This window comes from Chlorocebus sabaeus, chromosome 16 (genome assembly GCF_047675955.1).
Source record: "Chlorocebus sabaeus isolate Y175 chromosome 16, mChlSab1.0.hap1, whole genome shotgun sequence".
Classification (NCBI taxonomy): Eukaryota; Metazoa; Chordata; class Mammalia; order Primates; family Cercopithecidae; genus Chlorocebus; species Chlorocebus sabaeus.
Window position 1 is genome coordinate 35,832,245 of NC_132919.1, and position 23,780 is coordinate 35,856,024.

The 23,780-nt window shown below is 49.7% G+C and overlaps 1 protein-coding gene across 5 annotated transcripts in view; it reads left to right on the top strand.

Annotated features, from left to right (window-relative positions):
- LOC119622100 (uncharacterized) overlaps positions 1 to 23,780 on the top strand; it is a 76,220-nt gene that overhangs the window by 28,769 nt on the left and 23,671 nt on the right. The window contains exons 2-3 of one of the 5 annotated variants that reach the window (XR_005238702.2): positions 16,733 to 17,189; positions 19,599 to 19,888. The exons of 1 other annotated variant lie outside the window; for it this stretch is intronic. Coding sequence is in view for 1 of the 4 variants with exons in the window: in XM_037993151.2 (XP_037849079.2) it covers positions 1,667 to 1,861 (195 nt within the window). In the remaining 3 variants the exon portion in view is untranslated. Of the gene's footprint in view, positions 1 to 1,666; positions 2,206 to 2,637; positions 2,772 to 16,732; positions 17,190 to 19,598; positions 19,889 to 23,780 lie in introns of those variants that run through there. 3 more of the 5 variants (XR_005238699.2, XR_005238698.2, XM_037993151.2) reach the window with 3 other exon arrangements.

Below are 23,780 nucleotides of genomic sequence, written 5' to 3' on the forward strand. Positions count from 1 at the left end.
GGAATTCTGCCACATTAATCCTTTTGTGTCTAGCTTAGTTCTGAAATGGCACTGTTTTTTCTTGTTTTCTTTTTTTTTTTTTTTTTTTTGAGATGGAGTTTCTCTTTTGTCACCCAGGCTGGAGTGCAGTGGTGAGGTCTTGGCTCACTGCAACCTCCATCTCCCAGGTTCGAGTGATTCTCCTGCCTCGGCCTCCTGAGTAGCTGGGATTACAGGTGCCCACCACCATGCCCAGCTAATTTTTTGTATTTTTAGTAGAGATGGGGTTTTGCCATGTTGGGCAGGCTGGTCTCAAACTCCCTGACCTCGTGATCCACCCCCCTTGGCCTCCCAAAGTGTTGGGATTACAGGCTTGAACCACTGTGCCCGGCCAGCACTTTTAAAGGGAGGTCTTTTCTGTACTCTGGACTCTGTCAGTTTACCTGTCACATGTTCCTGGGTACCCTTCCATTACTCTCTCATGCAGCACAAGTCCTTGCCATTGTCTTCCTTCCCCAGTTGTAGTCTCCAATAGGGCAGAGCACACTTGGTTTCTTCCGGGCTGGGGTCCTGGCTTAGATGTGATGGTTTTCAACCGTGTTTCACAGTGGGGCCACCACAGGTATTTGGGGAGGCTATTTTTTTTTTTTTAATTGAGACAGGGTCTCGCTCTGTAGCCCAGGCTGGAGTGCAGTGGCAAGAATACAGCTCACTACAGCCTTGACCTCTTGAACTCAAGGGGATCCTCCTGATTCAGCCTCCTGAGTAGCTGGGACTACAGGTGCACACCACCATGCCTGGCTAATTGGTTTACTATTATTATTATTATTTGTAGAAATGGAGTCTCACCATGTCGCCCAGGCTGGTCTTGAACTCCTGGGCTCAAGCAACAGGAAGGCCAATGCTTCGTTGAACGGGACTATGTGGGCCATTTCGCATTCCTGGCCTTGCTTATTCAGTGCCTGTAGCATCCCCCAAATAATTGTTAACAACCCAAACATACCCTCTACATCTTTCGACTTTCCCTGGGTGGGGTGGGAGTTTGAAACTAGTGCAATCGCCTGTACGCTGCCTGGCACATAGTAGGGGCTCAGTGAGCGCGTGTTGAAAGGGTGACTGAGAGTGTGTATGAGCCATGCCCCTGACCTGGCTGGTGTTTCTCCGAGAGATGGGCACATGTGCACGTGAGGCTGCGGCACGTGCCGCTCCTCTGGCCTGTGCCCCTGGGTGTACTGTGCCAGCCGAGGATTCTGAGTCCTGCTGTAGACCAGGACCCTGCTTCTCTGGAGTTCTGTCTGTATTGGGTGTCCGCATTTTTTGTCTCTCCTCGTGGACCCTGGCTGCATCCTCCCTTTGCCCCTGACTATGGCCACTTGGTAGATTTCCAGGCCTGACATTTCGAACATGCAATGCCATATGTATTACCACTCTCAGGTAATTATCACGTAAAATTAAGCTAGTCTTGTACATGAAACCAGCAATTAGCCAGGGATTGAAGGTCAGGGAGAGCTCGTTTATAGAGTCACTAACAAAATGTTAAGTGGAAGTGTATGTCAGATGGGCCAGGAGGCTGGATTAGCCGGGGTCGCAGCGGTGGGACTGGAGAGCTGGTGGAGACTCCTAGCTCTGTAGTACTGGGCACAGCGGGAGGAGCTGGTGATTTACAGCTCACACTTTTCTCTTCCAGCTCTCAATCTGGGGCTTGGCTTTGAAGGGAAGGTTGCTAAGCCTCCTAAATCCTGATGCACACCAATGTCGTTTCCCCACTCATCTGGAAACCTGGTGGGTCCTGCCCAAACTCCTGTCAGTTCCACCTCCTGCTTGGCTGCTACCATGCCAACATTTTCCACTTAAGCCTTTCAGCTCTGCTTTGGGCACCTGAAGACAGAGTGAATCATCTTTCAAGAGTCAAAAACTTTGCACATGCCATTCCCTCTGGTGAGAATGCTTTTCCCTTTCTCCCAGTTGCCTTATCATCAGTCTGCAAAATATTTATTTCTGTTTCTAAAATCTCAGGTATCACTTCTCCAGGAGCTTTTCCAGATGCCTCACTTTATTCCAGAAGGAGCTATCACCACTTTTGCCTGGCAAGTCCGTTTTCACGGTTACACTTATACGCTATGGCAATTTATTGGTGATTTGTCTGTTTCCTCTATCAACAGTGAATTACTTATCTATCCCTGGAAACCTGGAACTGCTCAATAAATGTTTGTGGTGTGAATATACATATTATTCTCTTCTGCCCTTTGTTTTTGTTTTTTTTTTTTTTTACATACCCTTCAAGGCCCTGCTCGGGTGTCACCTCCTTTGTGTAGCTTTCCTGGATTCACTTCCCTGGTATAATTAATCATGCCTTCTGCATTCCCATGGCACTTTGTGTGTGATTTCATTACAACACTTGCCAAATTGCCTCATATTTCCTTATCGGTCTATCTGGGGTTACCACATTGCACAACTCCAGGGAACACAATTTACATTAAATCAAGCAATGCAGAGATGGCACCTGTATTTGCCCACTAGGCAGTGACCTTCTGCAGAGCAGACCCCGTGACTTTACTAATACCCTGCATATAATGTGCTTTTCTTGTCCACGTTACTGTCCATTTAGAATAGGTATGCAATAAACATGCAATGAACATATGTTTAATTATTCAACAGGGACAGGAGGTTCAGTGGAGAGAGCTCTAGAGTTGGAGTCTGGGGATGTGGGTTCCAGTTCTACATTGCTGTGCAGCCTTAGGTGAACCACTCCACCTTCCTGGCTCTCATCCTTTAAAATCAAGTCATATATGCTGAAGTGCCTAGGGAAAAAAGTAAGTGCTCAATGCATGTCAGTTTCCCCCTTTTCTTCATTTGTGAAATTAGGAATTTTAATATTCCTTGTATTTTTTTTTTTTTTTGAGATGGAGTCTCGCTCTGTCACCCATGCTGGGGTGCAGTGGTGCAATCTTGGCTCGCTGCAACCTCCACCTCCTGGGTTCACGCCATTCTCCCGCCTCAGCCTCCCAAGTAGCTGGGACTACAGGCACCTGCCACCATGCCCCGCTAATTTTTGTATTTTTAGTAGAGACAGGGTTTCACCATTTTGGCCAGGCTGGTCTTGAACTCCTGACCTCGAGATCCGCCCACCTCGGCTTCCTGAAGTGCTGGGATTACAAGGGTGAGCCACCATGCCCGGCCAATTCCTTGTATTCTTGTAGAATGATGAGGTCTCAGGATTGAAAGGAGTTTTGAAAGGGATGTGGCCTAACCCTTAGCCTCTTTGGGAGGTGGTCATCCGGTTCTGGTTTGTGCATCTCTGGTGATGGAACTACTTCCTCACAAAATAGGCTATTCCACCTTCAGGCAGCGCTGCCTTGGAAAGAGCTCTATTGTCAGACTCTTGGCTTCCCAGGATCTCTACCATACGGACCGGTTTTGTATCATGAGGCTAGTCCCATTGCCTCAGATGATAGTCATAGACAGCGATCTGCTCTAGGCTCAAAGATGCCAGTTCTATGGCCATTCCTTATGTGATTTGATTTAAAACTCAGTCACCATCTCGGCTACCCTCCTCTGAGTTTGCCCCCCTTTGTCCAAAGCCTTCTTAAGATGGAGCACCAGAAAAGGATAGGACTCTCACCTTCCTTTTCTAGAATGTGGTTGGGTTTTTTTTTTTTTTTTTTTTTTTTTCCCCTGAGACAGAGTTTCACTCTTCTCACCCAGGCTGGAATGCAATGGCACTATCTCGGCTCACTACAACTTCCACCTGCTGGGTTCAAGCGATTATCCTGCCTCAGCCTCCCTAGTAGCTGGGAATATAGGCATGCATCACTATGCCCAGCTAATTTTGTATTTTTAGTAGAGACAAGGTTTCACCATGTTGGCCAGAGTGGTCTCAAACTCCTAACCTCAGAAAATCCACCCGCCTCAGCCTCCCAAAGTGCTAGGATTACAGGTATGAGCCACCGTGCCTGGCCAGAACGTGTGCTTTTATTAATGGAACCCAGGATTATGTTGTTGGAATCTATATATATATTTTTCTTTCTTTTCTTTCTTTCTTTCTTTTTCTTTTTTTCTTTTTTTTTTTTTTTTTTTTTTGAGAACGAGTCTCACTCTGTCGCCCAGGCTGGAGTGCAGTGGCACAATCTGGGCTCACTGCAACCTCTGCCTCCCAGGTTCAAGTGATTCTCATGCCTCAGCCTCCCAAGTAGCTGGGATTACTGGAGCGTGCCACCATGCCTGGCTAATTTTTGTATTTTTAGTAGAAGAGTTTCACCATGTTGGCCAGGCTGGTCACGAACTCATGACCCCAAACGATCCACCCACCTTGGCCTCCCAAAGTCCTGGGATTACAGTTGTGAGCCACTGCACTGGCCTTTATCTCTTTCAATCCTAACAAGCATTTCACCATAAGGCGGCAAAATGCATGAGCAGAATTTCTTTTACATTTTATTTCACATTTTACAGGTCTGCATTTAAAAAAAAAAAAAACCACCATATGCAAAGTCCAAAAACCAATGACAAACTAGGGGAAAAATATTTGCAACTCATACCACAGGCAAAGAGCTAATTTCTTTAATGGGCCAAAAAAAAAAAAAAAAAAAATTCCACAGCTCAGTGTGAAAAATATCCACAATTTAGTAAAAATATGAGCATAGGATATCAGAAAGTTGACAGGAAAGGGCCTGAAATTGCTTTGTTTGTTTCAGACAGTCTTGCTCTGTCTCCCAGGTTGGAGTACAGTGGCATGATCATGGCTAACTGCAGCCTTGTCCTCCCAGGCTCCAGTGATTCTCCTGCATCAGCCTCCTGAGGCGACCACAGGCGCACACCACCACGCCCAGCTAATTTTTGTATTTATTTTTTGTAGAGATGGGGACTCCCTAAGTTGCTCAGGCTGGTCTCTAACTCCTGGGCTCCATCGATCCTTCCGCCTCTGCCTTCCAAATTGCAGAGATTACAGACATGAGGCACTATGCCCAGCCTTGAAATTGCTCTCAAATAGATGAGAAGATGCTTAACCTCACTTATCATAAGAGAAATGCAAATTAAAATCACAGTTGTTTTTCACCTGTCACCTTGGCAAAGATGAAAATATTTGATAGCATTTTGTTGGTAAAGGTGTGGGAAAATAGGCACTTTCATACATTGCAAGGGTAAATTGATAGACTCTGTCTTGGCGGGATGGGGATTTGGCTTTATCTACTACATGTTAAAAATGCACAGATGCTTTGATTCAGCTATTTCACCTGTAGGAATGTATCCTGAAGATGTACTCACACGTTCACAATAGATGTCATGTTCCATGAGGGCAGGGACTTCTGCCTGTTTTGTTTACTGTTCTATCTCCAGCACCTGGAATGCTGCCCAGCACATAGTAGGTGCTCAATAAATGTCTGAATGAATGACTAAGCAAAATGACATATGTTCAAGATTTTTCATTGCAACATTTTTAGTAAGAGCAAAAGAGCAGAAATAATGCAAATGTCCCATTATTATGGAGGAGTATACTGCTGTTAAAAAGACCAGGATAACCGTCCATGTACTGATGTGTAAGGATCTCCAAGGTATATTACATGAGAAAACCAAGGTGCAGAAAAACGTATGTAATAACAATGCAGCTGGGTATTTGCTTGTCTAAACACAGAAGATCTCTGGAAGGAAGCTCTCAAACTGGCCACTGTACTTGCTTTTAGACAAAACGAATTGGGGGCCTGGAACATGGGGTGAGAGATAGCTTAATTTTTCAGCATATTTGCATATATATATATATATTTTTTTTTTTGAGGTGGAGATTTGCTCTTGTTGCCCAGGCTGGAGTGCGATGGCATGATCTTGGCTCACTGCAGCCTCTGCCTCCCGGGTTCGAGCGATTCTCCTGCCTCAGCCTCCGAGTAGCTGTGATTACAGGCTCCCACTGCCACGCCCAGCTAGTTTTTTATGTTTTTAGTAGAGACGGGGTTTCGCCATGTTTGCCAGGCTGGTCTGGAACTCTTGGCCTCAGGTGATCTGCCCACCTTGGCCTCCCAAATTGCTGGGATTACAGGTGTGAGCCACCACACCTGGCCATTTGCTTATATTTCATTTGGATTTTAGACACTGTGAATGTATTACATTTATTTATTTATTTATGAGGCAGAGTCTCCCTCTGTCACCCAGGCTGGAGTGCAGTGGCACAATCTGGGCTCATTGCAACCTCTGCCTCCTAGATTCAAGCAATTCTCCTGCCTCAGCCTCCCAAGTAGCTGGGACTATGGACTCACACCACCATGCCTGGCTGATTTTTGTATGTTTAGTAGAGACAAGGTTTTACCATGTTGGCCAAGCTGGTCTCAAACTCCTGGCCTCAGGTGATCTGCCTGCGTTGGCCTCCCAAAGTGCTGGGATTACAGACATGAGGCACCGCACACGGCCTTGTTTAAATAAACAAATACAATTCAGAATTTTAAAATAGCTGGGTTCAGGAATTAATCCTTTGCTTTTGAAGTGTACATTTGTGTACACGTGCATCTGTACATGTTTTTTTTTTTTGAGGCAGGGTCTTGCTCTGTCACCCACGTGGAAGTGCAGTGGCACGATCATGGCTCACTGCAGCCTTGACCTCCTGGGCTCAAGTGATCCTCATTTTTTGTAGAGATAAGGTCTCCCATGTTCCTAGGCTGGTCTCAAATTGGGCTCAAGCAATGCCCCCACCTCGGCCTCCCAAAGTGCTGGGACTATAGGTGTGAGCCACTGGGTCTGCCACGTCTGCACATTTCTGAAGATGTACATGTCATGTATGTGTGCATGCATGTATATTTCCAATCTATTACTTTGTTCACAACTGCAGATTAGTCCGGACTAAATAAAACAGGTCCCAAGGATTTCTCCTGTTCAACAATCTTTAATGGCTCCCTCTTATCTATAAAACCCATACTCTTAGTCCAGCATCTCAAGATCTTGTCATCTGACCCTAACCTACCTCCCACCACTCCCTTCACACAGTTTTGCCACAGACAAATGGAGCTACTTGCTTTCCCTATGTCCACCCACCAATATCCCGTCCTATGTCTTGAACTGTGCTCTTTAGAAAACCAAGAACCTCTTCACTTGCATTACTGCATCAAATCACCCGCTCTTCCAGACCCATCAGGAACCTCTTTCTCCAGGAGGGCTACCTTGATGTCCCCAGTGGGAAATAGACTCTCATTTTTCATCTGCATTTCTCTTACGGCATTCAGGTGTTTTCAGCCTTGTAATGGAAGCTGTTTCCACACCTGATCACTGTTCTCTTAGCTATTGGCAGGAAGGCAGGGTTCAAGCTTGATTCCTATTTGCATGGTCCTCAGAGCTCAATAAATGCCAGGCACATAGTAGGTGCTTGAGAAATACTGAAGGAATGGATATGCCTGTGTCTAGGTGGTGGTGATGAGTCTGTCTGTTCTTTGTGTAGTCTGAGCCATCACTATCGTGTTCGTCATCGCTGGGGAAAAGCCTTTTTCATACCTCGCTGCACCCGGCCCTGTGTGGGGCCTTCTGTAGAGCAGCTCAGCGTGAGCCACCACAGCCCCTGCCTACCCACCAGCCTGGCTGCCGAAGAGGGGCCCAGACGTGACCAGACGGTGAGGCAGCCACATTCCAGACGGATGAGGCACGCCTGGGAGGTCACATGTCTGGCTCACAACCCACCTGCAGGCACTCAAGCTTTACTGACCCTTGAGCTGCCCTGGGGTTCGAATCCTCACTCTCCTGTGAGTCTGTGCAAACGGGAACTCGCTCAGTCTCAGGGTTCTGTAAGATGGGGATGGCAAGCCCTGCCTCGTGGCTGCCATGAGGCATGGAGAGACTGTCTGGGTGGTGCCTTGCCGAGGGCCTGGCATCTGGCAGGTTCTCAGAGGTTGACATGCAGGAAGCCACATCAGCCCAAGCTAAACCTAGAAAGGTAAATGTATTGCCAAAAACCCCATATGCCAAGCAGCACTTTAGTACAAAGCCAAACAGATTTTTTTTGGCTCAACCATTGTTTGGGATTATTTTGCCACAGTTAATGCTCTGTGGGTGAGAACTCAAGACCCACCCACGGTGTGGTATGAATGATGGCCTCACATGCGCGAATGGACCCGTGTGCACGTACACAGACACGGGTGTGCGCACCTGTTCTGTACAGATGTGTACATACATTCACATGTTGGTGGACTCCACAGCAGTCGTGCATGTGTGTCCGTGTGTCCATACGTCCACACATGTGATGTGTTTGCTCCCAGCCATTCGTGTCCTGGTGCTGGCCTGGAGGCCCAGGCAAACTGGGACACGCCACCAGAAGGAGTAAAGGCTGGCTGGAGAAACGCTGAGAAAAGATGAGTAAGAAGAAAAAAATTACTGAAATACTCAACATGTGGGTGAGGGGCGTGAAGGACAGGAAAGTGTGGTGGCTAAGAGAGCAACCTCTGAACCTCTCCTAGGTTCAGACCCTCTTCCTGCTGATTCCCAGCTTGTCACTTGGGCAGGTCACTCAACCCCTCTCTGCCTCAGTTTCTCACCTATGAAATGGGGATTAAAACAACAGCACCTACGAAATAGGGCTGTTGGAAGGAGTAAGTGAGTGTGAATACACATGAACTACTCAGTGGGGCCTGGTACCAAGTAAGTGCTTGCTTCAAAAATACTGGTGGAGAGGGATGGCCTCTGCCATCTGGAGGGCTCTCCTTTTCTTCCTCTTCCTCCCCTCTGAGTTGTCGCCTCCCAGCCTCTTTCCCTCCTCTCTCCCTCTCCCCTACATCACTCTCCAGCCCCCCAACAATGTCCTGGTCTTTGCCAGAGCCATGTTGGGAGCAGGCAGCACGTGCCACTGGCAGGGAAAGAAGGCCAACGTGGAGCAGGAGGAGGTGGAGACGCTGGCTCCGAAATGTTGCTTCTTTTTTTCTCCCTGTTTCCCCAGCATGCTCCCAGAGGCAGGAGGTTTGGGGGACAGTGGGAGGGCTCCAAAGAACAGACAATCCCAGCCATTCCCCAGCGGGCCATGGGTCAGGCCCCTCCTTGCTCCATCTGCCTCTGCCGCAGCCTGTGCCATCCGGTTTGCCAGCCCAGCCCAGCAGGCTGGGACCCCAGGCCGTGCCAGCTCTGGCCCCGCTGGGGGTGGGAGTGGGCCATGGCCTGGGGTCCTTGAGGGGTTCTCTTGCTTTGTTTTATTTTTCTTTATCTCTCCTTTGCTTTCTGAGCCCTGGTCTTTCCCAGCCCTCGTGGCTCTGACTCTGTCCTGCGCCAGCCTCTCTAGCTGTCTCTCCGGTCCCTGCATCTCTGCCACCACCTGCCCCGGGTCTTCTGCCAGCTCTGGGCTCAGGGAGCATCAGGCCCTGTCAGCCTCAGCTCCTGCACACACCCCTCTCCGCCCCCTGGGCTGAAGGCTGGCAGCCCCAGCATCTGGAGAGGCTGGCTCTCTGCTCCGGCTGCCCTGGGCCGAGGGTCCTCCTCCTTGTTCCCCAGCCCATCTTCCCTGTTCCCCTCTCCCCAGTGACTAGAGTCCTCTTCCCACCCCTCTGCATATTCCCAGCCCAGGACAGCTTGCTGCCCTCCAGGCCTTGGCTGGAGGCTCACAATGAAGCTGCCTCCCCCCACAGACTGGGAGGTGGAGAATCACCATGGCAACCAAGAAAGCCTCCCCTTCCTCCCCTCCCCTCCTCTTCCTTTCCCAGCTTCACAGAAGGGGCTAGAGGTCTGTGGGTGGGGGGCAGTTCAAGTCCTCGGAGATGCAGGATGGAGAATGGCAGAGGAACAGGAGTAGCTGATGGGACATTTGTGAGAGAAATGGGCCAGTCCTGGGACCATAATTCTTGAGGAACTGGGTCCCACTGATTATGTGACTAGTGTGGTCCCAGCCACCAGCTGAGTTCCTATGACTGTGACTCATCTGGGCACCTTATTAAATGCAGAGCTTCAGCCCCCATCCTAGACCTACTGAATTCCATCTCCGCAGTTGGGTGCTAGGAACCTGTTTTTCAGATTCTCACTAGGTGATTTATTTATTCCTTCCTTCCTTCCTTCCTTCCTTCCTTCCTTCCTTCCTTCCTTCCTTCCTTCCTCTCTCTCTCTCTCTCTCTCTCTCTCTCTCTCTCTCTCTCTTTCTCTCTTTCTCTCTTCCTTTCTTTTGTCTTGCTCTGTCACCCAGGAGTGGGATCCCTTCAGTGGCAGGATCTCGGCTCACTGCAACCTCTGCCTCCTGGGTTCAAGTGATTCTCCTGCCTCAGCCTCCCAAGTAGCTGGGATTACAGGCACCCGCCACCACACCTGGCTAATTTTTGTATTTTTAGTAGAGACGGGGTTTCACCATATTGGCCAGGCTGGTCTCGAACTCCTGACCTTGTGATCCACCTGCTTCGGCCTCCCAAAGTGCTGGGATTACAGGCGTGAGCCACTGCGCCCGGCCCTCTCTAGGTAATTTCTGTATGTGCCGAAGTTGAAGACCCACCAACAGGCCTGTGTTTAAATCCTGGCTTGGTCACACAAGATCAGACGACGAGTCTTGTGATTGTTTCAAGGCTCAGTTTTCACTTCTATAAAATGGGATAATAGTACCAGCTCCCTAGGGTGTTGTTGAGAATTGGTGCTCGCAGATAACTGCACAGAGGTTGACAGCCTCCACTTTCTGCTCTAGGCTCTGCCATCTCCTGGAGACCAGTGGGGTCTGTGGGGGAGCATGACCCCCTCCCTCCATGCCTGCCATGGCCTGAGTCTTCTCTGACATGTGTTACAAGACACTGAGAATTCTCGACACTGGCGCAACATGAAATCATTAAGGCAAAACAATAAATAAAGGCCTAAAAGTTATTACAGAGCTGACAGCGCACAACACCATCCCGCAAAGCAAATATGAATTATTTCAGAACATTTTAAAATGAAAAATCCTCTCTTCCTGCCCAGCCCTGTGATCCATTAACTCCTCTTTCCACCCTTCTCACCTGTGTGGAGAGTGACCAGGCCAGGAGGGCCCCACCCAGCCCAGGGCTCCCAGGGAATCGGGCTGGAAGTCAGCCCATCGCTTCTTTGGCCTGAACGCCTTGTGGTTTGCTCAAAGTGTCTCCTGGTTCCTTGTCTGCACCCAGGATCAGTGAGCAAGCATTACCGGGAGCCTTTCCTACTCCTAACGTTGTGTATCCTTTCACAGTTGCCAGGGAACCCTCCCTACATCTCCAGGAAGACGGGCTGTATTCTTCCCATTTTACAGATTGGAAACAGGTTCAAAAGGTTTCAGTGACAAGCCCAGGGTCTGATAAATGGCAGAGCTGGGACTCAAACCTGCTCACTCCAAATTTAAATGAGATTAAATAAGACAATGTATGCAGAGTACTTGTATAAGATACTCTAAAAGCTATTATTGGCCGGGCACGGTGGCTCAAGCCTGTAATCCCAGCACTTTGGGAGGCCGAGACGGGCGGATCATGAGGTCAGGAGATCGAGACCATCCTGGCTAACACGGTGAAACCCCATCTCTACTAAAAAATACAAAAACTAGCCGGGCGAGGTGGTGGGCGCCTGTAGTCCCAGCTGCTCGGGAGGCTGAGGCAGGAGAATGGCGTGAACCCGGGAGGCGGAGCTTGCAGTGAGCTGAGATCTGGCCACTGCACTCCAACCTGGGTGACAGAGCGAGACTCCGTCTCAAAAAAAAAAAAAAAAAAAAAAAAAAAGCTATTATTATTATTATTATTATTATTGAGATGGAGTCTTGCTCTGTCACCCAGGCTGGAGTGCAGTGGTGCTATCGCAGTTCACTGCAACCTACGTCTCCTGAGTTCAAGCAATTCTCCTGCCTCAGCCTTCCAAGTAGCTGGGATTACAGGCAAGGGCCACCACACCCATCTAACTTTTGTAGAGATGGAGTTTCACCATGTTGGCCAGGCTGGTCTTGAACATCTCAGGTGATCTGCCCGCCTTGGCCTCCCAAAGTGCTGGGATTACAGGCGTGAGACACCATGCCCAGCCTATTATTATTATTATTATTATTATTATTATTATTATTATATTCAAGGACTCATCCAGGTGCTGCCCTGTTATCCAGCACTGGAATAGGACTGCTGTGGCCATCTGTCATTTTTGACTGCTCAACATCCCTCCCTTGCTCTGAACAGCACCCCTTCCCTTTGAAATAATGTCGTCTCCTTTCACTTGATCTTAGCCAAAAGGCCGAGAAGCAATTGTCCTCTCCTTTCCATTTCAATGGATGAGCTGTCAATCACTGTGCCATGCCCTCTCCTGGCCTCTAACACAGACATGAGATCCAGAAATTTAGGATTGCCCAATCATAGTGCCCCATTTTTCTAACCACAGGGACTGAACCTGAATTGGAGCCACTGGAAGATTTAGCTGGGATTGTATATACAGAGGCAAGTTTTCCCTCTCTCTACCTTACCATGAGGTCCATGAGGTCATGCCATCTGTCCTCGCCCATCCTTCTTACCCCAGATGAAGGAAGCCCATCAGGAGGAGAGGATGTAGCCAACACAGAGACAGACACAGAATTGTAAGATTTGGCAATATTGTTTGAGTGCCTGGATCCAGCTGCACCTGAAGTCAGCTGCACCTGCCTTTCCCAGTTACACAGGCCAATTCTCCCCTTTTGGATGAAACTAGATTAAGTTGGGTTTCAGTCGCTTGCTCTGATGGATACAGGTGCTGTGTGCAGGGGAGCGGAGCACATGGCCTTCGGCAGTATATCCAGAGAGGAAGGCCCAACCTAGGAGGCCCATGGAAAGTAAGGGCATACCTTATCACTTCTAATCCCTCCGGGGATATAGGAAGCTGAGTGTGCCCATGGACCAGGAGCCCAAGCCCAGGGGTATAATCTCAGCAGAGCCATTGCTTCTGCCCTCTGGGGGATTTGTAGCAAGCCCCACTTCTCTGGACCTCAGCTTCCTCATTTGTAAAATGAAGCTATTGGGGATTAGAAAATGATACCCTGCAGTTTGGCGCTTTGGCATGCTGAGTACTTTGAACTGGAGGACATTGGTGGGACCTCAGAAACAAAGTCTCTCTCTGACCTTCTCCTGGCCTTTTTTCTCCTGCTCCCTTTTCTGCCCCAGGGCAGGCCATGGAAACTAGAATTCCTCTTCTCCAAGACAGGTCATGGAAACTAGAAATATTGCTCTCCCCCTCCCCCGCCTTTCTGTGTAGGAGTTGGCCATAAAGAAATTCTCTGACCTATCTTGTCTGATAGTAGGTCATAAGACCCTCATTCCAGAAGGGGCCCTGCCCTATACCAGGGAGGAAGGAATGCTACGCAGAGAGGCCAAGAAGAATCTGAACAGACAGGCCTTGCTGGGCTCCCCCACTCAGTCTATTACTGTTAGGTCATATCTTTTCTGTCTAATCACATTTCTATATGGCTGTCCATTATTCATTGAACCTAAACATATAAATAGACAGTTTTTTCTGAAGCTTTGGTTTTTCATTTCTGAAGGCTCCTGTGTCACATAAAACTTTGCTTAAATACATTTAATGCTTTTCTCTTATTAACTTGGTTTTTGTTATAGAAATGTTGGCTGTGACCCTTATGATAGGGAGGAAAGGTATCATCTCTTTTCTATCCCTTCAAAGATGCTATTATCTCCAGAACATACTGCTAAGGTTCTAGGGTTCACTTTGTATGTCAATGTGTTCTAGGCATGGCTACAGGACCTTCCACAATCCCACCCCTGGCAGACTCTTCAGTTTCATCTCCCATGATTCTACCACGGTTATCCCATTCCCTTGTACTCTATATATCTCTGCAGTCCTAATTTCTCTTTACTTTAGCTTCTTGAACAAACTGTCCACCCACCCATCCATCCATGCATCCATCCATGCATCCACCCATCCATCCATCCATGCATCCATCCATCCATCTGTCCATCCATCCATCCATCCATCCATCCATCCATCCATCCATCCATCCGTCCATTCATCCATCCACCCAACCAACCAACCAACCAACCAACCAACCAACCAACCAGCCAGCAAATCAACCAATCAGCGAGCTCTTGAAATATGTCAGGCACTGTCTCAGGTGTAGTAAGGTACAATATAGTCCTTGCCCTCATGGAGCAAACAAGCAAATACAAGTGTGTTAGAGTTAGGAAATGGAAGATGTAGGATGCTATGGTTACCTCTAATTAGGGGGGCCATAGCTGTCTCTGAGGAGAGATAGTTCTTTAAGGTGAGCCTTGAAGATTGAATAGAGAATAGTCAGGGATGAAGGGAAAGAACATTTCAGGGAAGTGGAACAGCATAGAGGGTGTTGTGAGTTAAAGAAACTCGTAATGGAAAGTGCACAGGCAGCAAAGGGAGGACAGCTCCGTGTGTGGCCAGATGTTGGTGGGAAGCAAGATGATAACAATCCATGTATCACCATGTTTACCTGGCAAACTCCTGTTCATCCTTAGAAACCCTGCTGAGACATCTCCTGAAGAGTGCCATCCCCAACCCGAGCTGATCGCTCCTTCCTCTATACATTGCTTGTACTTCTGTAGGTGCACCTTTCCCCCAGCCCTATGATGACCTCTTGCCACATTAGTCTTTTCTCTTAGATGTATATTCCTTAGGGCACGAAGCTGTCTATAGTTGCAGTGCCTAGCACACATGGGTACTCAACAAATGCTCTTGAACAGAATTGGATTGCATGGCGTGTATGCAGCCATGAGAGAACTGTTTGTGTTTCAGGAAGGGGCGGGAGGAGAGGCAGGCATGTATATGGGTATCTCTGCATTGGGACTGAAATTCAACATTTCCAGAGGGCTGTTTAGACTCACTGAACTGTGACAAGCTGCTGACCATTTTCTCAACACCAAGAAAAACTGGCTCTGCTGGAGGTGCAGGGTTGGCTGGGGCTAGGACTCAGGCTGGGTTGCCTGCTTGCTTCTCCCCCATCTCTCCTTGATTTTTTGTTTCCCCCTCTACAAAGTGCACTTGGGGGTCTCCAGTTCTTCAGGACCTTTTGGCGGGGTAAGGTGGCAGACTGAGGCCATGGCCCCCACCTGGGTGCCCACTGGCCGCTGGCCAAGCTGGCTTCCTCAGTGAAGATGCTGATCAATGGGGACCCCAGGCTCCAGGCCAGGGGAGGTCCTTCCTTCTAATCCGTATCGACTGTCCCCTCCTTTGCCTGCCAATTTGTATCAGGCTGTTGTCTGCAGTGGTGATGGAAAGCACTGGGCCCATTTACAGTGATCCATGAGGGGGATCAGAGGCCTCTGTGAGGCTGGGCTGGGCTGTGGGTCGAGGGCGGCCCTACCTAGGAGAAAAACCCCTGAACCGGCTGGGAAAGGGCTGCTCCATGTTCTTTATCTGTTTAAGCTCTGTGGGGGCTGGTCCTTCCCCAGGGCAAGAGAGGACAGGCAGTGGGTAGGGGAAGAAGAAAAAAGGACTCCTCGCTCACACCATGTCATGTGCAGGCCAAGCGCAGAGCAGAGGCCCTTTGTAGTTCCAGCTACCTCAAGATGTAATGTCCTCAACCCAGGCACATCCATCAATTAACAAGCATGTAGCCACCCTCATGCTCAGGGCAGGAGGAAGCCACGGGCATGTGTGGAGAGCCTGCACTGCACAGGCTCCCGGCACAGTCACACTGAGTTCTCCCAACAATCCTGGACAGATGCTATTTAATGTTACTCGTACCATTGAGGAGATGAGAAAATCGGGGCTCCAAAAGTTTCGGAAGCATGCCTGAGAGTCCGAGCCTCTGCTCTCTTCTCTCTTGTTCTACCTGACCGGAAGGAGCCACCCCCTTAAGAGAGACAGGACACTTGGCTGGGCACGGTGGCTCACGCCTGTAATTCCAGCACTTTGGGAGGCCGAGGTGGGCGGATCACCAGAGGTCAGGAGTTCGAGACCAGCCTGGCTAACATGGCAAAACCCTCTCTCTACTAAAAATACAAAAATTGGCTGGGCATGGTGGTATGCGCCTGTAATCCTAGCTACTCAGGAGGCTTAGGCAGGAGAATTGCTTGAACCCGGAAAGTGGAGGTTGCAGTGAGCCAAGATCGTACCACTGCACTCCAGCCTGGGCAACAGAGACACTCACACCTGAAGATGTCCGTGGACATGGTGGCCAGGCCAGGCCTCACTTTGTGAACATGTGAGCCACTGGCACCCCTTCCCCTGGGGCCGTCTGGTCCATGGCATGGCTCCCTGCCCCTACTCTTTGCTCCTGAGGATGCCTGGGTCCTCTTCTTCCCCTTTCTCATCTCTGACCACTGACCCCCAGAAACCTGTGCCTTCTTCTAAGCCTTGGTGCAAAAATGAGGAGAGGAGAGCCCCTGCTCCATGGTCATTCTGCGTGGGAGGGAAGAGAGGGGGATCAATTCTGTGCCTGGAGGCTTAGGTCAGGCCCAGAATGAGCTTTCCTGCAGCTTTCCTAAGGTCACAGTGACCTGAGCAGATCATTTCAGCTCTCGAGCCTCGGTTTTCTCATTTGTAAAATGAAGCTACATCTCCCAGACTTCTCTGGAGGAGACTCACAAGATACAGTGCGTGTATGTTGCAAGTACTCATGGAGCGTTTGGAAATGAAAATGCAGAGTTGGAGTTTGGCTTGGCAAGAGGGTCAGGGTAGGGCAGGGGCGGGAGGGATAAGGGGACTGGTGCGTATGGGAGGGCTGGCGGGATGAGGGAGCAGGGGAGTGTTGAGGGCTGTGGAGAGACCCCTGGGCTGAGTCACAGGAGTAAGGGCAGAGAGGGTGAAGTTGGGGGTTGCTGAATGCCAAGCTGCCTTTGGACTTTGTCCTATGCGTTGGCGCTTTTCTCACACTGAGTCTTTTGTTCAAATGCAGTCCTGTTACGAAGCCCAATAGAGCAAGAAGATGAAGGGAAGAACTGAGGCTGGGGTCCCAGAGTCCTGCTTTTCAACCCATCCTCATCACCCTCAATCCCAGGCGCTCCATGGAATTCACAGAGCTACCCTGAGCACCTTTGGAAAGCCTCTGCATGGAGAATGAATCAGAGATTTCGCTGAATCTCTGCGGATTTCCAGGAAGCCTGAGAGAAGAGGGCTGAGAGAAGAGGGCTGAGAGAAGAGGGCTGGTGAAGGAGGCTTGGTGCTTTTGTTTTCAGTGCCCCTCAGGGCTCCTCATCCTTGTTCCATTGACCAATGATGATGCCACCTGCTGGAGGCTGGGTCCAGCTGTCAGTTCTGCCTCTGGTCAGGTTGCCTTTGCATGGAGAACAGGGTACAAGAGTAGCCAGGGAAGCCCTAGGAGATGCAAGTTGGGTGTCCCCTGAGGGGTCCAGGTAAGGGAGTATAGCAGTCTCACTGCTGATTTCAAGGCTCAGAGGTGGATACCTTGTGGGGTGCCTCAGCACATGTCAAGGGCCGTCCTATCACCTGCCTTCCTTACCTGTTGTCATGGACATTCTCTGGGAGGGTTGGGCACTTCCCTCTTTCACTCTGCTTCTCCACCTGGCTGGCTCCCACGTGTCAGGCCTCAGCTTGGGCATAGTTTCCTCCAGAATGCCTTTCTTGTCCCCCTCTGCCATGTCCTCACTGTCCTGGGCTAACCTTGCTTGCAGCAAGGATCTCCATGTGCCGTAAGCATCTGCTCATTTGTCTCTGCTAGGTTTTACATTTGAAGATGGGGCATTCTATTGCCAGAGCCTGGCACAATGCCTAGTAGATGGCAGTGAATGAGTGAAAGAGCCTTATTCCAGCATGGGTGCAGGGAGAGACCAACTCCATCTTATTCCAGCATGGGTGCAGGAGAGACCAAACTCCATCTTACTCCAGCATGGGTGCAGTGTGAACTCTTCACATTTGAGGAATGACCTTCTAGAGAAAGGCTGGTGAATGGCATGAAGGCCCAGCCAGGGAGAGGTTGGGAGGAGAGCATAGTCACCGGGGTTCCAGGGCTGGGGTGGCCCAGTTCCACTCAGCACGTCTCCCTCTTTTCATTCCTGCATCTTCCCTGTGGGGGATTTGACCTCCAGATCATGCTAGCCCTGGGCATCAGACAGTGTCTGCTCTCCACTCTCCATGCCCACCTGTGCATGGGCGCATCCACCCAGGGGTGTTAGGTAGATCTGTGTCCTTGGGTCTGAGTGAACATGATGGGTACAGGGCTGCCTGGGAGTATGTGTCTGAACACATGCACACATGGTAGTAGCAAGCATGTATGTCTGTGTATCCTGGTATGGGTGTGACACCTTTGCGTGTGCAGCTTTATATGCAGAACATGTCCTGATGTGCTTTTGTATCTGTGGGTGTGTCTGTGATTGCACAGACATGAGTGTGCCCACTGGGGCAGGGTTGAGCCGGGTGTGTTCTGTCACTGTGCTCTGATTAGCCTTCACTTGGAAGCATTTAGGTGACAATTTACAGCTGCACCTGACCCTGGCCTCTCTGCCTCGTCCTGCGTGTGCTGCTACGGCTGCCCCCTGCCCCCTGGCCACATAACTGTGATTTATGGCTGGCCTGTGGGGAGCAGCCCTCTCCCCGCTGCCCACCTCTCTGCAGCTCCTGCACCAGATGGGCTGCCTGCTGCTCCCTGGAGCAGCCTTCGCCAGGGAGGGTGACGCAAGACGACCCACCGCCAGGCCTGGCTGGGACCCCTCCCTTGCCCACTGCTCATTCCCTTTCAGACACTCCCTGTCATCCTGTCTTGGTCTTGTTCATGGCTGTTGGGATTGTGAACTGAGATGAGAGGTCAGAGTCTGTGACATAGAACAGAAACCACCCTCAGTCCCCCATTCATCTCCTCCTCAGACACAGACAGACAGACAGATGGACAGACACACAGATAAAGGTATCGACAAGTTCTCATACAAGGGCTGCATGTGCATCTGGGCGCGTGAGCACTCACACATACACACACACAATGAGAGTTCGTGGGGGATCTGCATATGTGTGGGGGCTGGGAAGGAAGCCAGGCCCCCTGCAGCCAGGCCAAGCCTCCCCCGCTCCCCACCGGGTCTCTGCCTCCTTTCTCCTGTGCCTACACTCCCTGATGCCAAAGGGGATCTTCTCCAGCTCGTGCCAATCCATTATGAAGGTCCACTCAACCAGCAAGGGCATTTCTGGGGGTGTCCCTGGGGTGGGCCCTTGGGAGCTGGGGCTCAACCTTGTACCCCCAGGCTGGCGTTGCTGGAAGCGGGGAGTGGTAGAAGGGCTGTGTCAGGCTGAAGGTGAGCGCTGGAAACAAAAAGATTGGAGTAAATTATTATTCCCCCCATGGCTTTCCCAAGGAAAGTGGAAGCAGCAGCCTGAGGCCCGTTTTCCTATTTGATGGGGAATCAGATAAATGGCAGGCAGCTTGCTCTGATAAGGCCTTGCTCTGGGCACAACCTCTCTCTCTGAAACCCTCTTACTATGCATAGAGGAAGGCTATCTGTGCAGCTGCACCTTGACACAAATATATCTGCACCCGAGATGAAGCAATTCCCCCAGAAATTACAGCAGGGGGATTGCATCTGAGGAGGGGGCCCTGGGGAGGGGCGGGGGCTGCAAGGGAGGGAGGGAAGAAGAGGCCTGGGACAGGCAGGGAGGAGAAGAGGGAGGTGGCTGGGAGGTTGGGAGTGGGAGCAAGAAGTCTAGAGGTTTGCACTGGGGAGGGGGCTTGGGAGCATCTTTGTATAAAATTTACATTTTTTCCCACCAAGCAGCTTGCACAGAAATATTCTTTTTCCCCTGTATCATCTTCTTCATAGGGACATTCTCATCACCACCCCCATCTTCCTCCGCCTGGCTCCACTGCTGCACTGACCATATTCTCCCTGCTCGTAGAATTAAAAGGAAAATACATGGAAGATCATAGATTTTACAATTCGTCACCTAAATGGAGGAGTCTCGGCTGCCTTAGACATTTTCTTTTTTCTTTTTAAATGACAACTTTACATTTCTTTTTAATTAAACATTTTTTTTTTTTTTTTTTGCCTCAAGCTTTTCTTTACACATTAAAAAGAAAGTGGGGATGGGGTTGTAATGTGATTTTAATAAATATGTGAATAAATAAATATTTTTGAAAAGATGGAGAACACAGAGTTCTGATTGGGTATTTGAAACACTTTTCCAACTTGTCACACGGCTTCAGGAGAGTGCATGTGTGCACGCGTGCACATGTACGCATGTGTGTCTGCAAAAATGTGTATGAATATCCCTGAGTGGGGGGGGGATGTGTTCTCATGTTCTCTCACACACACACCTAGTCTGACAATACCCCAGGCTCTCTCCCTCCCCTTGCAGCAGTGTCTGCTCATCTCCGTGAGTTTGTATACCTCGCCTCTCCCCTTCCAAGGGTGAAGAACTGGAGGATCCAGCCTCTCAGGAGGCCTGAAGAAAACTCTCTGGTCCCAGAAGAGAAGCTTGAGTAAACAGACATCCCATCAGGCACAAGGGTCCCCTATCTCCTGCCAGACAGTCCCTCTCCCCAGCTCCTCCTTGGCTGGGCAAAGGTGCCCAAGGGCGATGGCAGCAGAACTTGGCAGGACAAGTGCTTGGGGAAGGGGTAGTAGAGCCATGGGGAATGCGGGTCTTATCCCTCAAACCCTATGTCTTGGAGGGACAAGGTAGGCTTGTTGGGGTGGGGAAGGGCGGCAGGAGACACTGCATTTACACGTGAGGGTGAGGGGAAGAAGTGGAGTTTGAGTGCATGTCGAGGGTGCTCATGCCCCTCCCTCCCCAAACTGGCACCTGCCTTGGGTCTGACTGTCAGAGCAGCTGCAAGACACAAGAGTCGGTGACAGATGCCACAGCCCCAGCCTTTGTCTGAGCAAGGGAAAAATCACACCCTCCCCTTAAGCCCCTGGGGCAGCTGAAGCTGGGAGGCTTTAGTCATCTCACCCCTCAACTCCATTGCCAACCCTGGAGAGCAACAGGGGCCTTTTCCCTGTCTCCCAACTTTGGGGCATTTGAGTGGTGACGGGAAAGATTCAAGAAAGTGAAGGTTTGGGGGACAGATCCTTTGAACCTGTCTGCCTAAACTGCGTGATGCACTCCCAGAACCCACTTAGGCTGGGGGCGGGGGTGTGTTCTGCCACATCAACCTAGATCAGCTGGAAAAGGGCTGAACTGGCAGGTGGGGATCAGGCTTCTAGTTTCATCTCTGCCACTTCTCTGCGGCCACCTACTTACTCTTCTGGGCCTTGCTTTTCTCAGCTGTAAAATGTGGGGAAGCAATTGCTCAAATGACAGATGCAATGTTAAGTAACATGGATAACTGGTTTTTAGACATATCATGCCAAGGGGTGAGAATGTGACTGGTTGTGACTGTATCTCACTTGCTACTGGTTTCGGCTGAGTCTGGAGGAGCTAGAGGCCTGGTCTCCCTGCGGGAAATAATCCCTGGAAAGTAAGTAGCCTCTTCCAGGCTGCTGGGATCTTTTGGACTCATTTGCAAGCTGTCTCTGGAGATGGGCTACAGAAGTCCAAGGGGAACTCCAAGAGGAACTACTGTGGATAACCAGGCTGGGGTGTGTTGGGGTAGATGCCCAAATTTTCTGCAGTAGAGGACTGAGCCAGAGTAGGGACCCTGGGAACTGTCACTCCTTTAGAGCAAATAGTAGAAAAGCTCCAAGGGAAGCCTAGAAGTCACAGATAGGTGTCCTATTGATCTTCATATTGGCAAGCTGGTGTCTCCACTGGGACATGAACTCCCATCCATCTCTATAGTGGGACTTTGGCTATCATTGATATCACATTGGAACACTGCTACCACCACTTTTGTATATCATTGACTACCATCGATCCCAATATTGGGACAGTGCTCCCCACATTGGAACATCGATTTTCCTTAACCAACTCTGAATTGGGGCATTGATGTCTACATTGGGATGTTGACTTTCTTACCCATCCCTATGGTGGTGGGCATCAATTCCTCTCAACCAATTCTCTATTGGGACATTGATCCCCACATGAGATGCTGATGACCTCAACCAAATCTTCACTGGGTTATTGATTTCTACACTGGAACTCCCTTTCCTGTCCAACTCTGGATTGGGACATTGATCCCACATTGGGACATTGATTTATTCCTCTCTCTATCTGGGTATTATCATCCACCCAACCAGGAACAAGGATGCTGATTTTTATTTTAGGGCTTCGGTTCATTCATTCCACCAATCATTCGTTTCCTATAGCTACTATGTGTCAGTTTTGTGCTAATGGTTGGGATCTCTGTTTTTCTTTTCCTTTCTACCATCGATCCCTATGTGAAGACCCCAATTCTCTTCAGTCTTCATATTTGAACACTGATACAAACCTCCTGCATCCATTACCCCCTTCAACATCCCCCAGTGACTTCAACTAAAGTCTCTGTTCATCAGTTGAAGTTGGGAACCATATTGGAAAGTGCACAGTCTTTGGAGTCATGAGTTTGAATTTTGGGCTTCGCCACTTGCCAGCCTCAGTTTCCTCTTCTTTATTTCTCTCTCTCTCTTTCTCCTTCCTTCCTTCTCTTTTCTTTTCTTTCCTCTTTCTTGCTTTCTCTTTCTTTTCTTTCTTCTCTTTCTTTTCTTTTTTCCTCTTTCTTTCCTTCTTTTTTTTCTTTTCCTTTCTTTTGAGACAGAGTCTCAATTTGTCACCTGTGATGTAGTGCAGTGGCTAGATCTCTGCTCACTGCAGCCTCTGCCTCCCAGGTTCAAGTGATCCTCATGCCTCAGCCTCCTGAGTAGCTGGGATTACAGGTGTGCACCACCACACCAAGACAATTTTTGTATATTTAGTAGAGACATATTTCACCATGTTGGCCAGGCTGGTCTCAAACTCCTGGCCTCAAGTGATCCACCCATGTCAGCCTCCCAAAGTGTCTTCATCTTTCAAGTGAGGACAAGGATACCTACTTTTCCGTTTCCTGTGCAGATTGGAGGAGGGAAATGAGAGCACTGAATGGGACCCGGGCGTAGACAGCACCGACCTTCATAGCAAGGCTTTCCCTTCCTTGTTCTCTTCCCCCAGCCTGGGGAGATGGCTCTGAACTTGGCATATCCATGTGCCCCCCCATCACATACTGCTGAGAGGGTGAGAACTTCCCTCTCTGCAAATGCCATGGGCAGCATACCTCATGAAGTAAGCCCCTCACAACATTTCAGACCTAGCTCTCATTTTTTAAAATCCATATTATATAGATAGCAATGAGGAGAGCAACTTTTCTACCCCGAGCCTGTGTGTAATTACATATTTTGGCCGCGTGCTGGGCCTGGGATAAATCTGTATGGTAATGCAGTCCAGGGGCTTACGATGTAGGCACACATGCTAATTTTTAAACCACAAAATCGCGGCTGTTTTTCATTTTCATTTCCAACAACGCTGGTGGAGATTAGGTCCTATTAAGCACTGTGGGGCCTGTCCTCCCCCTGGCCACCTGCAGGGCTCCTTGTGGCTTTCGTGGGCTCATTGGGCCTGGCGCTGAGGCAAACACATCCCTCTTAATTGTGGGACAAAGCTCTGCCCAGCGGGAGGTGCCCAGGTTGGCAGAACAAGGCTGTCTTCTCTCGTCATCCCCACCCAGGCTGGGGCTAGGTCCCACTCCCCCCCGGGAGGAACTCGGAGGTTGCGGTGCCCAGGAGAACTGAAATTCCAGGCTGTGCCTCTTCTCATGGACAAGTAAAGTAGGCCCTCGCTCACCAGCAGAGCCCCGAGATGTCCTTAGGGGCCTGGAGAGCAAAGGCTCAGGTCACTGAGCTGTCTGTCCAGTCCTAGTCCAGCTCAAGTGACCTTGTGCAAGTCACTTTTCTTCCCTGGGCCATCGTCTTCCGTCTGTCAAGTCCATGAAATGTAAACTGGGCAATCTGAAAACATTTTGCATTTGAGCTACCTGTCTCCTGCCTAGGGGCAGACAGAGCAGTGATGACAGCAGCTCTCATTCGTTACACACGCACCGTGGAAAAACTATA